Source organism: Anomaloglossus baeobatrachus, chromosome 7 (assembly GCF_048569485.1).
Source record: "Anomaloglossus baeobatrachus isolate aAnoBae1 chromosome 7, aAnoBae1.hap1, whole genome shotgun sequence".
Classification (NCBI taxonomy): domain Eukaryota; kingdom Metazoa; phylum Chordata; class Amphibia; order Anura; family Aromobatidae; genus Anomaloglossus; species Anomaloglossus baeobatrachus.
The window spans coordinates 253,476,850-253,497,182 of record NC_134359.1 but is presented as its reverse complement, the minus strand read 5'-3'; the positions used below and the strand labels follow the sequence as shown (position 1 = coordinate 253,497,182).

At 48.9% G+C, this 20,333-nt stretch overlaps 1 protein-coding gene across 1 annotated transcript in view; it reads right to left on the bottom strand.

The window, feature by feature from the left end:
• Positions 1-20,333, bottom strand: part of PMS2 (PMS1 homolog 2, mismatch repair system component) — a 109,983-nt gene that overhangs the window by 28,653 nt on the left and 60,997 nt on the right. The window contains exons 7-10 of the mRNA XM_075318046.1: positions 18,252-18,349; positions 12,509-12,608; positions 11,041-11,125; positions 7,299-7,451 (exon numbers count right to left, since the gene is read on the bottom strand). Of these exons, the coding sequence (XP_075174161.1) occupies positions 7,299-7,451; positions 11,041-11,125; positions 12,509-12,608; positions 18,252-18,349 (436 nt within the window). The remainder of the gene's footprint in view (positions 1-7,298; positions 7,452-11,040; positions 11,126-12,508; positions 12,609-18,251; positions 18,350-20,333) is intronic.

The window sequence follows — 20,333 nt, the reverse complement described above, 5'->3', positions numbered from 1 at the left end:
TTTATTGTTGGGGGAGAGTGTGCTTATTGTGTTTACTGACATTTCCGGCGGGTTCTCTAGCTGTCGCTTGAGAACCGCGCCGATGGTGCCTGCGCGTCGGCCGCGCCGTTCAAATTTAGGCCCCGGCTTCGCCGGAGGCCTAGTTTCTGTTTCACTGCCCTCGCATGTCACTCATGCAGAGGGACAGTCTCGGCTCCTCCCGGCGGCCGTTCTGTACAGGGGAGGGACACTCCCCACTGCAGTGTGTGTCCCCTCCCCTGTAGGTCTCTATGGCCCTCCAGATCCTGCTCCTCAAGCAAGTCCCGCCCCCTCTCTTCGCTCCGGCGGCCATTTTCTCAGCGTTCTCTCTGCGATCAGTCATTGCAGCGCTGGTCTGCAGCATCTCTGCTGAGGTGCTGTGCTTGGGGGTCCGGGCTTCAGGATCTGGAGGGCACACAACACCGCTCCAGCGGTCTGGTAAGCCACAACCGGTCTCCGGTTGTGGACCTCTGTATATACTCTCTGGGGTTCATTCTCTGGCAGAGCCCCCACTCCAGCAGCATGTCTCACACGAGGAGCAAGGCCCCAAAGCTTTATGCTGTATGCGCTGCATGTGAGCTCCTGCTGCCGGAACCGAGCACCTTCCCACATTGTGATGCCTGCTCTAACTTGGCGGTGCCACAGCCTGGAGTCTCACCCCCAGTGGTCTCTCAGGCTGCTCCTGCTCCTGTGGCTGAACCCCCGGCTTGGGTAGAATCCTTTTCTAGGTCTATCTCCCAGTCCTTTGCTGAGTCCATGGGACTTCTGTCCAGGACTTTGCTGAATATGCATCAGCCCCCCTCACAGGGTGCCTCTGCTGCTAGGGGTCTCTCAGGACCGGAGCTCACAGAGGATTCATCATCAGGGCCCAGACCCCGTCCTCCTAAGAAGAGACGCAGGGTTCCCTCTCCCTCCTCCTCCCGTGGCTCTGATTCCAGAGCTGACTCGCAGGATGAAGAGGATGCCTTTACAGGGGGCTCGGAGGCTAACTCCATGTGCCCCATTGATCTGTCCGAAAGTGACTCAGATCTTAGTGACTTGATTGCTTCTATTAATTCTGTACTGGATCTCAATCCGCCAGTATCAGAGGAGCAACCCTCTCTGGCAGAAAAGCACCAGTTTACCTTGCCTAAGAGAGCAAAGTGTGTTCTTTAATCACTCCAGTTTTCAGGCCGCTGTGACCAAGCCCAGGGCCTGTCCTAACAAGCGCTTCCCAAAGCGTGGTTCTGATGACCGTTTTCCCTTTCCACCTGAGGTGGTCAAGGAGTGGGCTAAGTCCCCAAAGGTAGACCCTCCGGTGTCTAGCAGCCCGGACCGTTGTGTCGGTGGCTGATGGCACTTCCCTTAAGGATTCCACTGACCGCCAGATTGACCTTCTGGCCAAATCCGTGTATGAAGCGGCGGGGGCCTCGTTTTCTCAGACTTTTGCAGCAGTGTGGGCTCTCAAGGCCATCTCTGCTTCTCTGGAGGAGATGCATTCCCTCACCAGGGAATCTATGCCCGAAATGGATGCCTTAACTTCCCAAGCTTCGGCCTTTTCATCCTATGCCATGTCTGCCATGCTGGAGGCTTCTCACCGCACTGCGGTGGCTTCGGCTAATTCCCTCGCTATCCGCAGAATCTTGTGGCTTCGAGAGTGGAAGGCAGATGCTTCTTCAAAGAAGTACCTTGCTGGGCTCCCTTTTGCTGGGTCCCGGCTGTTCGGAGAACAGCTAGATGAAATTATTAAGGAAGCTACTGGCGGGAAGAGTACTTCCATGCCTCAAACTAAAGCCAGGAAACCTGTCCAGGGTAGGAATCAGTCGAGGTTTCGTTCCTTTCGTTCCTCCAACTGGTCGTCCTCTAAGCCCTCGGCCTCGTCCGCTAACTCAGCCAAGGACCAGAAATCCAACTGGCGCACAAAAGCGCGTCCACAGAAGACCGCAGGAACTGCTGCCACTAAGGCAGCCTCCTCGTGACTATCTGCCCGCTCCGGCAACGTCCTTAGTCGGTGGCAGGCTCTCCCACTTTGGCGACGCTTGGTTTCAACACGTCTCCGATCAGTGGGTGAGAGATATCATCTCTCACGGCTACAGGATAGAATTCTCTTCCAGTCCGCCAAACAGATTTTTTCTCTCAACTCCCCCCTGCTCCAAGGCCGCCGCCTTCTCACAGGCCGTGGCAGCCTTACAGGCCAATGGAGTAATTGTACCGGTTCCCGCCCCGGGAACGGTTCAGAGGTTTCTACTCAAATCTCTTCCTAGTTCCCAAAAAGGACGGTACCTTCCGGCCCATCCTGGATCTCAAGCTTCTCAACAAGCATGTTCAGGTGCGGCGCTTTCGTATGGAGTCTCTGCGATCAGTCATTGCCTCTATGTCCCAAGGGGATCTCCTGGCATCCATCGACATCAGAGATGCCTATCTGCATGTGCCAATTGCAGTGTCACACCAGCGTTGGCTACGTTTTGCAGTAGGAGAAGATCACTTCCAATTCGTGGCTCTCCCCTTCGGGTTGGACACGGCCCCTCGGGTATTCACCAAGGTCATGGCAGCAGTGATTGCAGTTCTGCACCTCCAGGGGTTGGCAGTGATTCCTTACCTGGACGACCTTCTAGTCAAGGCTTCATCCAGCGCAGATTGTCAGCGGAGTGTCTCGCTCACTCTCTCCACTCTAGCTCAATTCGGGTGGCTGGTCAATCTGCCCAAATCCACTCTGACTCCGACCCAGAGTCTCACGTACCTAGGGATGCAGTTCGAGACCTTTCACGGAACTTGTGAAGTTGCCCGTAGTCAAACAGCAGTCCCTCCAGCTAGCGGTGCGCTCTCTGCTGAGGCCCCGCCGTTATACCCTCAGGCGTCTGATGCAGGTGCTGGGTCAAATGGTGGCGTCCATGGAGGCTGTCCCCTTTTGCCCAGTTCCATCTGCGCCCCCTGCAGCTGGACATTCTCCGCTATTGGGACAAGCGGCCTTCCTCCTTACGCAGGTTAGTGGCTCTGTCGCCACAAACCAGGAGCTCTCTAAAGTGGTGGCTTCGGCCCTTCTCCCTGTCCCAGGGGCGTTCCTTCCTGGCCCCGTCCTGGGTGATTCTCACCACGGATGCCAGTCTATCTGGCTGGGGAGCGGTATATCTCCCCCACAGAGCGCAGGGCACTTGGACTCCGTCCGAGTCAGCCCTTTCAATCAATGTGCTGGAAACCAGAGCCGTGTTTCTAGCTCTCCTAGCTTTTCACCACCTGTTGGCGGGCAGGCACATTCGAGTCCAGTCAGACAACGCGACAGCGGTTGCCTACATCAATCAGCAAGGCGGGACACGCAGCCGCCTGGCGATGTTGGAAGTACAACGCATCCTTCAATGGGCGGAGGACTCAAAGTCCACCATTTCCGCAGTCCACATCCCAGGCGTGGAAAACTGGGAGGCAGATTATCTCAGCCGTCAAACCGTGGACGGTGGCGAGTGGTCCCTGCACCCGGCAGTGTTTCAGTCAATCTGCCGCAAATGGGGCACTCCGGACGTGGACCTAATGGCATCCCGTCACAACAAGATTCCCGTTTACGTGGCTCGCTCTCACGACCCTCAGGCATTCGCCGCGGATGCACTGGTTCAAGACTGGTCCCAGTTTCGTCTGTCCCACGTGTTTCCCCCTCTAGCTCTCTTGCCCAGAGTTCTGTGCAAGATCAGAACGGAGGGCTGTCGAGTCATCCTCATTGCACCGGACTGGCCCAGGCGAGCTTGGTATCCAGACCTGCTCCATCTGTCCGTAGAGATGCCGTGGCATCTCCCGGACCGTCCAGACCTACTCTCACAAGGTCCATTTTTCCGGCTGAATTCTGCGGCTCTCAAATTGACGGCGTGGCTCTTGAGTCCTGGATCTTGACGGCTTCTGGTATCCCTCCTGAAGTCATCTCCACTATGACTCGGGCCCGTAAGTCTTCCTCCACTAAGCTCTATCACAGGACTTGAAAAATTTTCCTGTCCTGGTGTCGCTCTACTGACCATCCTCCTTGGCCATTCTCCTTGCCGACCCTTCTGTCTTTTCTACAGTCCGGTCTGCAGCTAGGACTGTCCCTCAACTCTCTCAAGGGACAAGTCTCAGCTCTGTCAGTTCTGTTCCAGCGGCGTCTCGCTCGGCTGGCTCAGGTCCGCACCTTCATGCAAGACGCGTCTCACATCATTCCGCCTTACCGGCGGCCCTTGGATCCCTGGGACCTTAATTTAGTTCTCACGGTTTTGCAGAAACCCCCCTTTGAGCCTCTTAGGGAGGTCTCTTTGTATCGTCTTTCACAGAAAGTGACCTTTCTGGAGGCCATAACTTCCCTCAGGAGAGTCTCTGATTTGGCCACGCTCTCTTCGGAGTCACCTTTTTTTAGTTTTTCATCAAGACAAGGTGGTTCTCCGTCCGACTCCGGATTTTCTTCCTAAGGTGGTCTCTCCATTCCACCTTAACCAGGACATTACCCTACCTTCCTTTTGTCCGGCTCCTGTTCATCGCTTTGAAAAAGCGCTGCATACTCTGGATCTGGTGCATGCGCTCCGGATCTATGTGTCTCGCACTGCTGCTCTTAGGCGGTGCACTTCTCTTTTTGTGCTAACCACAGGTCGGCGCAAGGGCCTCTCTGCTTCTAAGCCGACCTTGGCCCGTTGGATTAGATCGACCATTTCGGACGCCTACCAGAGTTCTCAGGTGCCTCCCCCGCCGGGGATCAAGGCACACTCGACCAGAGCTGTTGGTGCCTCTTGGGCTTTCAGGCACCAGGCTACGGCTCAACAAGTCTGTCAGGCTGCCACTTGGACTAGCCTGCATACCTTTTCGAAGCACTACCAAGTGCATGCTCATGCTTCGGCAGATGCGAGCTTGGGCAGACGCATCCTTCAGGCGGCTGTCGCCCATTTGTGAAGTTAGGTTCTGCCTACTTCTTGCCTTTTTTCGGTTTATTTCCCACCCAGGGACTGCTTTGGAACGTCCCATGGTCTGGGTCTCCCAAAGGAACAATAATGAAAAAGAGAATTTTGTTTACTTACCGTAAATTCTTTTTCTTATAGTTCCGTATTGGGAGACCCAGCACCCTCCCTGTTGCCTGTTGGCAATTTTTCTTGTTCCGCGTGTGATCACCGGCTGTTGTCGTGGACAGAGTCTCCGGTTGTTCCGGCTTTTGCTCTGTTCTACTTGTGGGTGGCTATTCTCCTTCAGCTTTTGCACTAAACTGGCTGGGTCTGCTCACCAGGGGGTGTATAAGCTCAGGGGGAGGAGCTACACTTTTAAGTGTAGTACTTTGTGTGTCCTCCGGAGGTAGAAGCTAAACACCCATGGTCTGGGTCTCCCAATACGGAACTATAAGAAAAAGAATTTACGGTAAGTAAACAAAATTCTCTTTTTTGCTTTGATAACAGCTTTAAACCTTCATGACCTTTTCTCTAGCTGCTTCATCAAATTGTCACCTGAGATGGCTTCTTCTAACAGTCTTGAAAAAGTTGACAGAGGTGCGGGGCACTTTTGGGTTGCTTTGTCTTCACTCTGCATCCAACTCATCCCAAAACATCTGAAATGGGTTATGGTCAGGTGATTGTGGAGGCCTTGTCATCTGTCGCAGCACTCCATCCCTCTCCTTCTTATTCACATAGACCTCCAGAGCCTGGAGCTCTGTTTTGGGACACTGTCCTGTTGCAACACAAATGATAAGTGACTAAGTGAAGAACTAGATGGTTTGCACATGTCGTTGCATAATGCTATGGTAGCCATGCTGGGTAACAGTGCCTTGAGTTTGGAGTGAATCTCCAACATTCCCACCAACAAAGCACCCAACACCTCGACCCCTTCCATCCATGCTTCACGGTGGTCAAACATGTAGAAATCATCTGCTCACCTTTTCTGCATCTCACAAAGATATGGTACCAAATTTTGATTTATCAGACCAAAGTACAGATTTCCACTGGTACAATGTCCAGTCCTTGTGTTGCATTGGTAAAACAAGTCTCCTCTTTTTGTTTGCAGTCCTCTGTAGTATCTCCCATACGGCAAATCACTAAAAAGGACATAAAATTCAAAAACATCCCAGAAAAAAAATCCGACATATTTATCAACACCAGGTTACAATAGTAATGCATTACAGGAAGCAGCAGCCCACATGACAAAGCCAGACACTGTGCACACATATCTGAGTGCATTAATAGTACCCCCACCATGAATGGTAGGTATGGAAATGATTGTTTCATCAGTATTTTGCTCTTGTACTGCTCAAGTCTTTATCTTGGGGGTCTGCTGCATCCTGTAGTGCATTAGTACTGTTTCTTGGTGTTGGTAAATATGGCTGCCTATTTTAGTAATGCTATTTGATCCTAAATACCTGCTTCTCACAGTCTCTTCTGGACAGTTGATTTTGACATGTGTATGCTATTTGATATCTGTGCATTATTTATGAGGGCTGTCTTCAGAGGTCTTGTCAATTCGCATTTTCGGAGACTGGTAGTTCTGATGAACTTATCCTCTGCAGCAAAGGTAATTCTTGGTCTTCCTTTCCTGTAGTGCTCCTTATTATAGCCACTTTCATCACAGTTTTCATTACTGCACATGAGGATACCTTCAAGACGCTAGCAATTTCCAGATTGCTTGACCTTTAATGTCTTAAAGTAATAATAGACTGTCATTTCTCTTCACTTACTTGAGTGGTTCTTGCCATATTGTGGCTTGGAGCAGATGTGGAATAGGGCTGGAGTTGTGTACTAACCCTGCCCCTGGATAACATGCCTGATGGTTACAAACAAACACTTTCTGAAGGCTGGGTGATTGCACAAATGAGCTCTTGATGAGGCACACCTCTTAATTGGAAGCCATTCCAGGTTACTACCCGATGAAGGTCTTTGAGAAAATTCCTAGGGGATTTAAAGCTGTCAGAATAAAAAGGTAGGGGGGACTATTTTGAGAAATTTAAGATGTATCACATTCTACTGATTTCCATGTGTGTTACCCTTTGTGGTTTTGCTGCCTTCAGCCTGAATCTACAATGTACACATTCCAGGAAAAACATTGAATGAAGAGGGGTGTCCAAACTTTTGTATGTTACTGTACGCGATATACTTTTTATGATGTATTTGCTAAATGGACGCAATAATAGCCTACGGTACAGAATAATGGCCACCAACATAATCCAATAACTAGGTGTCTTGCTATTGGGAAATTAGATGTTATTTATGAGCAAATTCAACATCAAGTGTTCAATTTTCTGGCCGCGACATCACAGGGAAAACATGAAATATACAGTTCGCAGACACTAGTCAATTCCTTGTATGACACCGATCACATACCTGTGACATCCATCAGCTGCTGATTGACATTTAATCTATTGACACTGCTGCTGAACATCGCGGTGAGGGAAGACTTTATTACAGCCAGTAAAAGCTTCTCTTCTTGGAGTAAAATCTGCCTCTTGTCTGGCGTGACATTAATATCCACACAATCTGCAAAAAGCACAAACATTTTCAAAGGTTCAAATTTTTTTTTAGGGGTTGCAACCAAGCTATAATTTTTGATTGAAACTTTCCACCTACAAATGTCATGCGATGTTTGGTTCCAAACTCATTAGGTGCCACGGCGGCGTCGGGCTCTGATCACACTGCAGAGTCTGACAAGCAATCAGATGTCTCCTCCTTGCTCAGCCAGAGCTGGGCGTCGGCTGTTTCATGTCCAGTATTGCTAAGTCCTGCAGGACCTGGGGAACTCTGCTAGGAGCTCAGGTTGCTAATTAGTACCAATCACAGACCTCTTCTTCCTATATAAGATTCTGGATCCTCGTGCTTAGTGCTGATAATAGCTCCAGCTTGTGCAGCGATTCCGGTTCTGGTGATCCAATCTTTGGTGATGTGTGGTGTGCTATACTGTGTGGTGCAGAAGTTTCCCAGTTATTAGTTTACTTCCTCCGCTTTATGTTATTTCCCCTGTGCACATATTGTCACTCCTTTGTGTTTGGTTGTTGTGTGTGAGTAGTGGTGTTTCCCTTGTCAGTTTTTAGTTGTGGGGTTTGTGACTACAGTCCCTGCCTACCACTTGGGGAGGGGAGTTACACCAGAGCTAGGACAGGCGTTAGGGTCATGCTGGCAACTCAGACCTAGCTACCATCAAGCGTACTTCTGACCTAAGGGACAGTGCATGGTCCCCAGTCTGAGGGCCAGCCTAAGTGTCCCTGCCCAGTCATCTCTTCCCAGTTACAACACATAGTAGATCATTATCTACAGTGGGTACGGAAAGTATTCAGACCCTTTTACATTTTTCGTTTCATTGCAGCCATTCGGTAAATTCAAAAAAGTTCATTTTTTTTCTCATTACTGTACACTCTACACCCCATCCCCCCATCTTGATAGAAAAAAACAGATGTAGACATTTTTGCAAATTTATTAAGAATTTTATTTATCAAGAATAACTGAAATATTACATGGTCATAAGTATTCAGAACCTTTGCTCAGACACTCATATTAAAGTCACTTGTCCATTTCCTTGTGATCCTCTTTGAGATGGTTCTACTCCTTCATTGGAGTCCAGCTGTGTTTAATTAAACTGATAGGACTTGATTAGGAAAGGCGCCACCTGTCTATATAAGACCTCACAGCTCACAGTGCATGTCAGACCAAATGAGAATCATGAGGTCAAAGAAACTGTCCAAGGAGCTCAGAGACAGAATTGTGGCAAGCCACATATCTGGCCAAGGTTACAAAAGAATTACTGCAGTACTCAAGGTTCCTAAGAGCACAGTGGCCTCCATAATCCTTAAATGGAAGACATTTGTGACCACCAGAACTCTTCCTAGACCTGGCCGTCCAGCCAAACTGAGCAATCATGGAAGAAGAGCCTTGGTGAGAGAGGTAATGAAGAACCCAAGATCACTGTGGCTGAGCTCCAGAGATGCAGTAAGGAGATGGGAGAAAGTTCCACAAAGTCAACTATTACTGCAGCCCTCCACCAGTCACCCTTTATAGCAGAGTGTCCCAACGGAAGCCTCTCCTCAGTGCAAGACATATGAAAGCCTGCATAGAGTTTGCACAAAAAAAAAAACAAAAAAACACAAAACACACATGAAGAACTCCAAGACTATGAGAAATAAGATTCTCTGGTCTGATGAGACGAAGATAAAACTTTTTGGTGATAATTCTAAGAGGTATGTGTGGAGAAAACCAGGCACTGTTCATCACCTGCCAAATACAATCCCAACAGTAAAACATGGTGGTGGCAGCATCATGCTATGGGGTGTATTTTAGCTGCAGGGACAGGACGACTGGTGGCAATTGAAGGAAAGATGAATGCGGCCAAGTACAGAGATATCCTGGAAGAAAACCTCATCCAGGGTGCTCTGGACCTCAGGCTTGGCAGAAGGTTCACCTTCCAAGAAGACAATGACCCTAAGTACACAGCTAAAATAACAAAGGAGTGGCTTCAGAACAACTCTGTGACCATTCTTGACCGTCCCAGCCAGAGCCCTGACCTAAACCCAATTGAGCATCTCTGGAGAGACCTGAAAATGGCTGTCCAACAACGTTCACCATCCAACCTGACGGAACTGGAGAGGATCTGCAAGGAATAATGGCAGAGGATCCCCAAATCCAGGTGTGAAAAACTTGTTGCATCATTCCCAAGAAGACTCATGGCTGTACTAGTTCAAAAGGGAGGGTGCTTCTACTCAATACTGAGCAAAGGGTCTGAATACTTATGACCATGGGATATTTCAGTTTTTCTTGTTTAATAAATTTGCAAAAATTTCTACATTTCTATTTTTTTCTATCAAGATGGGGGATGGGGTGCAGAGTGTACATTAATGAGAAAAAAATGAACTTTTTTGAATTTATCACACGGTCTGAATACTATCCATGCCCACTGTATAAGAATGGGAAGTTGGGCAGTTATCCATAGGAAGCTAGTAATTGGCTCTTAGTTTTCAGAGACCATTTGGAAATCAAAAGCGGCAATCTGACGGGACCTATGGGCAACCTCTTTACTTTTCGTTTGCAATAGTTTTAGTTCTACAACCTTCATAGATGCTCTTATATCTGGTTTTCTCCAAGATGCCCCGATAATTTAGCAGTTTCAGAGTTATTGTAGAGTCAGTAGAGTTTACTGGATGCAAATCCTAATATAATATTGAGCACAATTAAGAAAATGAACAACCATGGGAGGTAAAGCCTCGGGAAGTGCTCTGTCCCACCTAGAGCACATAATGCCTCATTTGCATATGACTAATTAAAATGCTAATTTCTCAGGAATGCAGTAACAGATGGAAGATATAAAAGTGTTGATGGATTTACATTTCAAAAACATGCAAGAGCCTATATGTGGTTTGTGGTTTCTCTTAAGGGCACTTTACACGCTGCGATATCGATAGCGAGCGTACCCGCTCCCGTCGGTTGTGCGTCACGGGCAAATCGCTGCCCGTGGCGCACAACATTGCTAACACCCGTCACACATACTTACCTGCCTAGCGACATCGGTGTTGGGGGCGGTTCGTTTGGCGTCACAGCGACGTCACTAAGCGGCCGCCCAATAGAAGCGGAGGGGCGGAGATGAGCGGGACGTAACATCCCGTCCACCTCCTTTCTTCCTCATTGCGGGCTGCAGCAGGTACGAGGTTGTTCCTCGTTCCTGCGGTATCACACGCTGCGATGTGTGCTGCCGCAAGAACGACGAACAACCTGCGGCATGAGCAACCAACGATATTATGAAAATGGACGATGTGACAATGATCAACGATTTTTGACGCTTTTGCGATCGGTGATCGTCGCTCTTTGGTGTCACACGCAACGATATCGCTAACAGCGCCGGATGTGCGTCACTAACGACGTAACGCCAACGATATCTTGTTAACTATATCGTTGCGTGTAGAGCACCCTTTACTGATAGAATCCCTTTGAGAAATGGTGAAAATCAAATGGAGTGTTTAATGGTGGTCCGGCAACATCATAGTACGAACTAGTGTAGTGACCCCCGGGAAATCACACATTCATATATCACTTTACGTTACCTACAAAGTCTAAGACCATAACAGGAGATGATAATAAAACTCACCGGAATTGACGCAAATGTTGAGAACAACAAACGGATACTGATGTCTGTTGAATGAATGATACACTTCATTCACAATCTTAATAACCTGAGAGACAGAAAGCATGGACCGTTAATAGGGGGGGGGGGAATCAAACAGTTTTCTTTCAGCATCCTAGTTTTCTAACTTTTCATAATTTTACGTTTAAAACAGGAGGTTCTGTCACATATTTCCTGGCTTTTATTTAAAGGGAATCTGTCAGCAGGTTTTTGGTACCTCATATGATAGCAGCATGATGTAGGTAAGAAGATACTGAATCCAATGATGTATCACTTAGATTACTGGCTGCAGCCGTTCTGACAAAATGAGAATTTTTTGTTTTAGTCATGTAGCAGAGCAGAGAGAGCTAGCCCCGCCCACACCAGGCTCTGTATAGAGACTGTACATTGACAGGGAGGTGTCAATCAGAGGAGGGGGCGTGTGACATTGTAGTCCAGGCAATGAGAAGTCCTGCTAGTTAAATAAACATAGCAAATAAACAATAAATCAGACCTCAACAAGCCAGGCATCCCTGAATTCAAATGTTTTAACCCTTGCAGTATGCAGTCTTCAGATTACATAGCAAAAATCTGCTGACAGAGTTTTTTAAACGAAAAACTCCAGGCAAAACTGATTCTGTGTGTGAGATTAAAATTGCATGACCATGGGGCGGCACGGTGGCTCAGTGGTTAGCACTGCAGACTTGCAGCGCTGGGGTCCTGGGTTCAAATCCAACCAAGGAGAACATCTGCAAGGAGTTTGTATGTTCTCCCCATGTTTGTGTGGATTTCCTCCGGGTACTACGGTTTCTTCCCACACTCCAAAAAACACACAGATAGGGACTTTAGATTGTGAGCCCCAATGGGGACAGTGATGATGATGTATGTAAAACACTGAGGAATATGTTGGCGCTATATAAAAGATTAATAATAATAATAGTAATAATTATTATGAAGCCGAGGTGATAGAAGTCACATGGCACAGTACAACCCATCTCACTCTCAACCGTTGGATGGCATTTATCCATGCGGAGACTTTTCTCATCCATGTGAATTGTGCCAATAATTATAGAGCCCTATGTTGTCCATTGTGTAATATTTGGTGCTCATTTTTATAATCTTTACTAAGAGGGTATGGCTCACAGGATCCTCGGGGGCGTGTGTTCAGACTGCTCTACATAATTACCCTGCGAGCCATGCCCCTTTATAAAAACTATAAAAATTAACCCAAAATAATAAGTATCATCTTTTGACCCATATGGTGGATAAAAATAAAATAAAGTGGAATAATCAGGGTAGCGGAGGGAATAAAATAAGAAAAAAAAAAAATGGTCACTTTTGACCTGATGATGGGTTCTGTGTAAATCACTAAGTATATAGCATACAAATCAACTACATTACATATAAGCAAGTCTGAAATAATATTCGAGGTTCCACAGAAGTGAGGACTTACCTTAGCAGGGTCACAAGGCCGCTGGTTTATAAAATAAAACTGCCTGTCTGTGGCACTTCTCCCTACACCGTGGTCACACTGAGATATGTATCCTGTAATACTGAAAATGAGAAGATGCTGAGGAACATTTGTACTTTGAAAGTGATGTCATTCCTGATTAACATATATCTAATAGTAATAATGATGATGACCCCATGGTTAGATGGTGCCTGGGCAACACAATCATTCAGCTAAGAGTTAAGGCCTCGTTACACGCAACAACATCACTAACGAGATGTTGTTGGGGTCACGGAATTCGTGACGCACATCCGGCCTCGTTAGCAATGTCGTTGCGTGTGACACCTACGAACGGCCGCTACCGATCAAAAATACTCACCTTATCGTTGATCGTTGACACGTCGTTCTAATCCCAAATATCGTTGAAGTTGCAGGACGCAGGTTGTTCGTCGTTCCTGAGGCAGCACACATCGCTACGTGTGACACCGCAGGAACGAGGAACATCACTGTACCTGCGTCCTCCGGCAACGAGGTGGGCGTCACTTTCTTTCGGCTGCTCTCCGCCCCTCCGCTTCTATTGGACGGCTGCCGTGTGACGTCGCTCTGACGGCGCACGAACCGCCCCCTTAGAAAGGAGGCGGTTCGCCGGCCACAGCAACGTCGTTAGGCAGGTAAGTACGTGTGACGGGGCCTAGCGATGTTGTCCGCCATGGACAGCGATTTGCCCGTGACGCACAAACGACGGGGGCGGGTGCTTTCATGAGCGACATCGCTAGCAATGTCGCTGCATGTAAAGCCTCCTTTAGACTAAAAGTCCAATTGCACTGCACAATGTTCGTGAATGAGCATTCCCAATATTATAGTATTGTAAAATTGGCTGCTGATCACCCGACATACGAAAAAAACGCTTGTTCATTGGGCGAAATGCATAAAAGTTATAATTCTCGGCAGCAGGTTTTTGCTACCTCTTCTGAGAGCAGCATGAAGTAGGCAAAGAGATCTTGAATCCAATAATTTATAACTTAGATTACTAGCTGCAGTTGTTGTGACACAAATCAGATTTTTTAGATTTAGCCATGTAGCAGAGCTGAGAGAGTTCTCCCCACCCACACCTGGCTCTTTATATACATTGTACACTGACAGTGAGATGTCAGATGACTGCCGTGTGGGTGAAAATGTAGTATGACCAATGAGAAGTCCTGCTAATTAAACTAACATAGCAAATAACAGATTGGACCATGACAAGACAGGCATCCCCGAATCCTATGTGTTAACCCTTGCAGCATGCTGTCTTCAGCTTACATAGCAAAAACCTGCTGACGGATTCCTTTTAAAGGCCCATTTACATGAGCCAAAAATTGTGAACAATCTGTGATTAGTACGCTTGTTTGCTGATTATCTACTTGTGTGCACAGGTCAAAGGATGGTTCATTCTGGTATTAAAATAAAGTGCTGCATAAACAGGACACGTGGTGCTGATAAAGAAATTCTGTCCACACAAAAAGCATAAACAATCATTCTGTACACATAGATTTCTGAATAGTAGAATTGCCTGCACTTCCTAATCTTATGGTCTGAACTGGTGCAAATAAAACATAAGTAAGGGAAGGGTGAAAAAACTTAAGGATGTATTCAGTTTGGACATAAAATTATATTAGGACCCAATTGAGAAATGCACCTTGGCGTGGTAACTGGGCTCAAGTAAATTTGGCCATCTTTAGTTGTAAAGTACCGTATTTTTTGTTTAATAAGATGCACCGGATTATAAGACACACCCCAAACTTAAAGAATTTAAAAAAAATGTGGTCCATCTTATACTCCGGTGTTGTCTTACCGGAGGGAGGTGTCGGTGTCTGTGCTGGCAGCAGAAGCTGCGGTGGCTGTGTGAAGCAGGGTCGGTGCGGCGAATGTCTCAGATGCTCTGTCGGTGGTCCGGGCTTCAAAGAAATGGCACCCGGAGCTGAGAGCTCCATCTGCACATGCGTTGACTCCAGGCGCCATCCTTTGAAGCCAGAGCATCTGGGACACCTGCCATACAGCCACTCCAGCTTCGGCTGCCAGCACAGACACCGCAGCCCGCACAGAGAGGAAGCTGGCCGCCTGCACAGAGAAGCACCCGGCCGGCGGCACAGAGAGGCACCCGGCCGCCGGCACAGAGAGGCACCCAGCCGCCCGCACAGAGAGGAAGCTGGCCGCCTGCACAGAGAAGCAACCGGCCGGCGGCACAGAGAGGCACCCGGCCGCCGGCACAGAGAGGCACCCGGCCGCCGGCACAGAGAGGCACCCGGCCGCTCGCACATAGAAGAAGCCGACCGCCGGCACAGAGAGGCACCCGGCCGCCGGCACAGAGAGGCACCCGGCCGCCGGCACAGAGAGGCACCCGGCCGCCGGCACAGAGAGGCACCCGGCCGCCGGCACAGAGAGGCACCCGGCCGCCGGCACAGAGAGGCACCCAGCCGCCGGCACAGAGAGGCACCCGGCCGCCGGCACAGAGAGGCACCCGGCCGCCGGCACAGAGAGGCACCCGGCCGCCGGCACAGAGAGGCACCCGGCCGCCGGCACAGAGAAGCACCCAGCCGCCGGCACAGAGAGGCACCCAGCCGCCCGCACAGAGAAGAAGCTGGCCGCCTGCACAGAGAAGCACCCGGCCCGCCCGCACAGAGAGGCAACCGGCCGCCCGCACAGAGAGGCACCCGGCCGCCCGCACAGAGAGGCACCCGGCCGCCCGCACAGAGAGGCACCCGGCCGCCCGCACAGAGAGGCACCCGGCCGCCCGCACAGAGAGGCACCCGGCCGCCCGCACAGAGAGGCACCCGGCCGCCCGCACAGAGAGGCACCCGGCCGCCCGCACAGAGAGGCACCCGGCCGCCCGCACAGAGAGGCACCCGGCCACCCGCACAGAGAGGCACCCGGCCGTCCGCACAGAGAGGAAGCTAGCCGCCTGCACAGAGAAGCACCCGGCTGCCGGCACAGAGAGGAAGCTGACCGCCTGCACAGAGAAGCACCCGGCCGACCGCACAGAGAGGCACCCGGCCGCCCGCACAGAGAAGCACCCGGCCGCCCGCACAGAAAGGCACCCGGCCGCCCGCACAGAGAGGCACCCGGCCGCCCGCACAGAGAGGCACCCGGCCGCCCGCACAGACAGCCGGATGCACAGAGGGACACCCACACAGACAGTCCTTCGCACCAATTCTCCACCTCCCGGTAAGGTATATTCGTATTTTAAGACACACCCCTAATTTTCCTCCTGAAAAATACGCTAATTTTTTTTAAAAAAAAAAATCACATTTTCTAGACAGTAATGCATAATCACATTTCAATGTTCACTAATTACATTCTTCAGTTTTTTTTCCCTTGAGTGCAACTGTTATTTTTGATAACACACAGAATCGGTCGGCGTGTAAAAGTGCCACTAGGTGACTGTTGATTGACTTTTATATAGCCGACTAACATATGCGGTCAGCAGGGGTAAATGCACTTTTAAGGGGTTGACTACTACTTTTATACTAATGAACATTAGATTGCTGGGGGAGGAACACCCGGCACACCCACCGATCAGCTGTATCCAATGCCGGCTGGAAGTGATCAGTTGCACAGCACCGTCGTATGTATAGTGGCCGTGGCCAGGTACTGCACATGCACCGCTATTCAGATGAATGGGAGCGGATCTGCAGATACGTGTATACCTGTGGGGCAGTACTGGGCACAAGATGTTCAGACTTCCAGTAGGACGGCATTCATACCTCGTATTATAAGCATGGTGGGGACATTTATAAAGCTAAAGGTGTCATAATTCTGCAATTTGCACCAAAGAGCTGTCACACATTCTTTCTTTTGTAGAAATTAATGTCTGCGTAGCTCATAGAGTCCTCGAGTTGGGAAATTTTTATGTCTCAAGAACTGCTGTTCTTTAGGTATTTGCAGCTCCGTACAGCGATTCAATCTCATCTGCAGAGGACAGGGTCAGGAGAACTGACATCGTCGTTCCCAATGATAGGCATAGAGTCCAATACAGAGAAAGGATGGCACTCACCGAGAGCCAATAAATTCTTTATTTGAAAAAGAGTGCGATAAACGCGGCAGGAGTAGAGCAGACAGCGGGGCCCCTCACGGACGACGGCCGTTTCGCGTGAGGTAGCGTATTCATACGCGAAATGGCCGTCGTCCGTGAGGGGGCCCGCTGTCTGCTCTACTCCTGCCGCGTTTATCACACTCTTTTTCAAATAAATAATTTACTGGATCCCGGTGAGTGCTGTTCTTTCTCTGTATTGAACTCTATTACTGAACTCTAAGTTGTGTTGGACGAGCACCTCTCAGCCAGCTTCGTGGAGGATCCCTGTCCACATCCTGGATCAGTTTGTGCACATTTGCACATGTGGGGGGTCTGGTGTGGCAGTTTTCTCTGTGGATCTGCCCAATGATAGGCATACTGAAGTCACAGGGGCCCCGGGGTATGATTTCGGCTATCTATACACACCTGATATCGGTTGGAGTGGAAATCGGTGCCGTTGCCGGCACAGGACAAATGGAGGATCCTGATTCCCTCTCTACAGGGAAAGGAGTGGGAGGAGGTTCTGGAGTCTCCAACTATGTTATCTCCATCCGTCAACAATAGATTGATACAATGCTATTTTATACATCAGGCATACTTAACTCCCACTCGCTTATTTACTATGGGCCAGCGCCGTACGTCGGAATGCCCACGATGCCATGGTCCAGACGCAAACTTTCTGCACATGGTGTGGAATTGCCCGATCATATCCATGTATTGGCAAGAAGTGACTTCCCTGTTACCCGCAATAGTGTTGATGCCTGTTCCATGCGACCCTCTGTTGTGCCTATTTGGAGTAATGGAGGAAGGGGTGGGAGATCACTACATAAGAACACTTCTTAGGCCAGGGCCACACGGGGACTACTGCGATCCTCGCATGACACTCGGCTCATGCTGGCAGCACAGCAGGAGCCGAGTGTCATGTGAGTGTCCCTGCGACTGAGGTCCGATCATGCGAACGGCCCTAAGCAGCAAGGGGCGGGCCGGCTCTGAGGAGGGGAGGGCAGGCTCTGAGGAGGGGCGGGCCGGCTCTGAGGAGGGGAGGGCCGGCTCTGAGGAGGGGAGGGCCGGCTCTGAGGAGGGGCGGGAGGGATTTATCTCCCGCTCTCCTCCGTAGCCAGCTATTGCCATTCTCGCCCTGCACTCACAGTACACCGGTGTATCGTGAGTGCAGTGTGATTTTTCTCTCAACCCATAGACTTGAATGGGTGCGAGAGAAACAAGACTCGCATTACAGTCGCAGCATGTTGCGATTGTTTTCTCGGTCCGATTAGGAATGCAATGCGGAATTAAAGAAATTTTGCTGCAATTCTCTCAATTCTGAACAGAAATGATCTCTTGAATACAACATGTAATATTATCATGTAAAATATATATCCCATGGGCTTTACAGATAGATTTGCTCCTCTTATGTTGATCTGTCCATTGTATTTATTATATGATATGATTTAATTTCATAATCTGGACAGTATTGATATATATTATATATAATATAGTATGTTTTCCTCTCTTTCATGTTTAGTGTGACTCTGATGAAGGTCTCAAATGACCGAAACGTCATTAATTGATTGAAAAAATTGAAAGAAATATTTTTTCTTTGTTCACACAATTGAGGTAATTAAACGTCAATCTTTTTCACACAATTTGCTGGATTCTCTCTCTTTACAGGAATGCAAAGAAGACAACGTTACTTACTTATAGAAATCCCCCTGAACATCCGCAGGATTCAGCCCGTACTCCTCACACACAGCCTCACTTGGTGGCAGCTGAACGAAAGGAATCAAGTTCTGCAACTGGTAGGAAGAGAAGAGCGAGCACAGGATGAGCGAGCACAGGATGAGCAAGCACAAGAAGAAAAGAGTGAGCACAGGATGAGAGAGCACAAGAAGAAAAGAGTGAGCACAGGATGAGAGAGCACAAGAAGAAAAGAGCGAGCACAGGATGAGAGAGCACAAGAAGAAAAAAGCGAGCATAGGATGAGAGAGCACAAGAAGAAAAGAGTGAGCATAGGATGAGAGAGCACAAGAAGAAAAGAGTGAGCAGAGGATGAGCGAGCACAGGATGAGAGCACAAAAAGAAAAGAGCATGCACAGGATTAGCGATCACAGGGTGAGCGAGCACAGGATGAGCGAGCACAAGAAGAAAAAAGTGAGCACAGGGTGAGCGAGCACAGGAAGAGAAGAGCGAGCACAGGGTGAGCGAGCACAGGGTGAGCGAGCACAGGGTGAGCGAGCACAGGGTGAGCGAGCACAAGAAGAAAAGAGCGAGCACAGGATGAGCGAGCACAGGATAAGCGAGCACAATAAGAAAAAAGAGCGAGCACAGGATGAGAGAGCACAGGATGAGAGAGCACAAGAAGAAAAGAGTGAGCACAGGATGAGCAAGCACAAGAAGAAAAGAGCGAGCATAGGATGAGAGAGCACAAGAAGAAAAGAGCGAGCACAGGATGAGCAAGCACAAGAAGAAAAGAGCGAGCATAGGATGAGAGAGCACAAGAAGAAAAGAGCAAGCACAGGATGAGCGAGCACAAGAAGAAAAAAGCGAGCACAGGGTGAGCGAGCACAGGATGAGTGAGCACAAGAAGAAAAGAGCAAGCACAGGATGAGCGAGCACAAGAAGAAAAAAGCGAGCACAGGGTGAGCGAGCACAGGATGAGCGAGCACAGGATGAGCAATCACAGGATGAGCAATCACAGGATGAGCGAGCACAGGATGAGCGAGCACAGGATGAGCGAGCACAGGATGAGCGAGCACAGGATGAGCGAGCACAGGATGAGCGAGCACAGGATGAGAGAGCACAGGATGAGAGAGCACAGGATGAGAGAGCACAGGATGAGAGAGCACAGGATGAGAGAGCACAGGATGAGCGAGCACAAGAAGAAAAGAGCGAACACAGGATGATCAGATCCTGCTGTATTTGGAGTTTTAATATTATTATTAGTAAAACTTTATCATGGCTGCTCATACGTCAACATAAAACATGCATAATGAATCTGTCACCAGGTTTTGCTCCCCAAACAGAGAGCAGCATGACGGAGGGACATACACCCAGATTCCAGCGATGTATTGCCTACTGGGCTGCTCGCTCTAGTTGTGATAAAATCACTGTTATATCTGCTGGAGATGTAGCCATTTTCTGAATGCTAAGCTGTGTATATGCCACGCTAACACCTATGATCAGCAGCTTTCTGTGTACACTGTGCCTAGGCAGAAAGCTGCTAATCAGTGGTAGGGAGGATTATACAGAGCTGATGAACATGAAGCACTACATAGCAGCTGGTTTACTAGGCCACTAATAATAATTTCTTGATGATAAAACTGTGATATTATCAAAACTGCAGCAAGCAGCCCAGTAAGTGACACATCGCTGGAATCATGGTCTCTTCCCCTACATTATGCTGCTTACAGATTAAGTTGCAAAAAGAAGACTTTTGGTACTCACCGTAAAATCTCTTTCTTGGAGCCTTCGTTGAGGGACACAGGAAAACATAAGTCTATGCTACTGTCATTATGCAAAAAAAAGTCGCTCCACCTCGGTAGTGTACACCAACCGACCGTGTGACAGCAACAGGAGAAGCAACCTGAATAATAAACAGACTGGCCCAACAAAGTTTTTTTTTTTTTAAAAAAAGGTGAGTGCTGTGTCCTTCAATGAAGGCACCGAGAGAAAGAGATTTTACAGTAAGTACCCAAAATCTTGTTTTCTCTATTGCTTTATTGGGAGACACAGGAAACAATGGGACGTCCTAAAGCAGTCCTCAGGGGTGGGACGAGATAC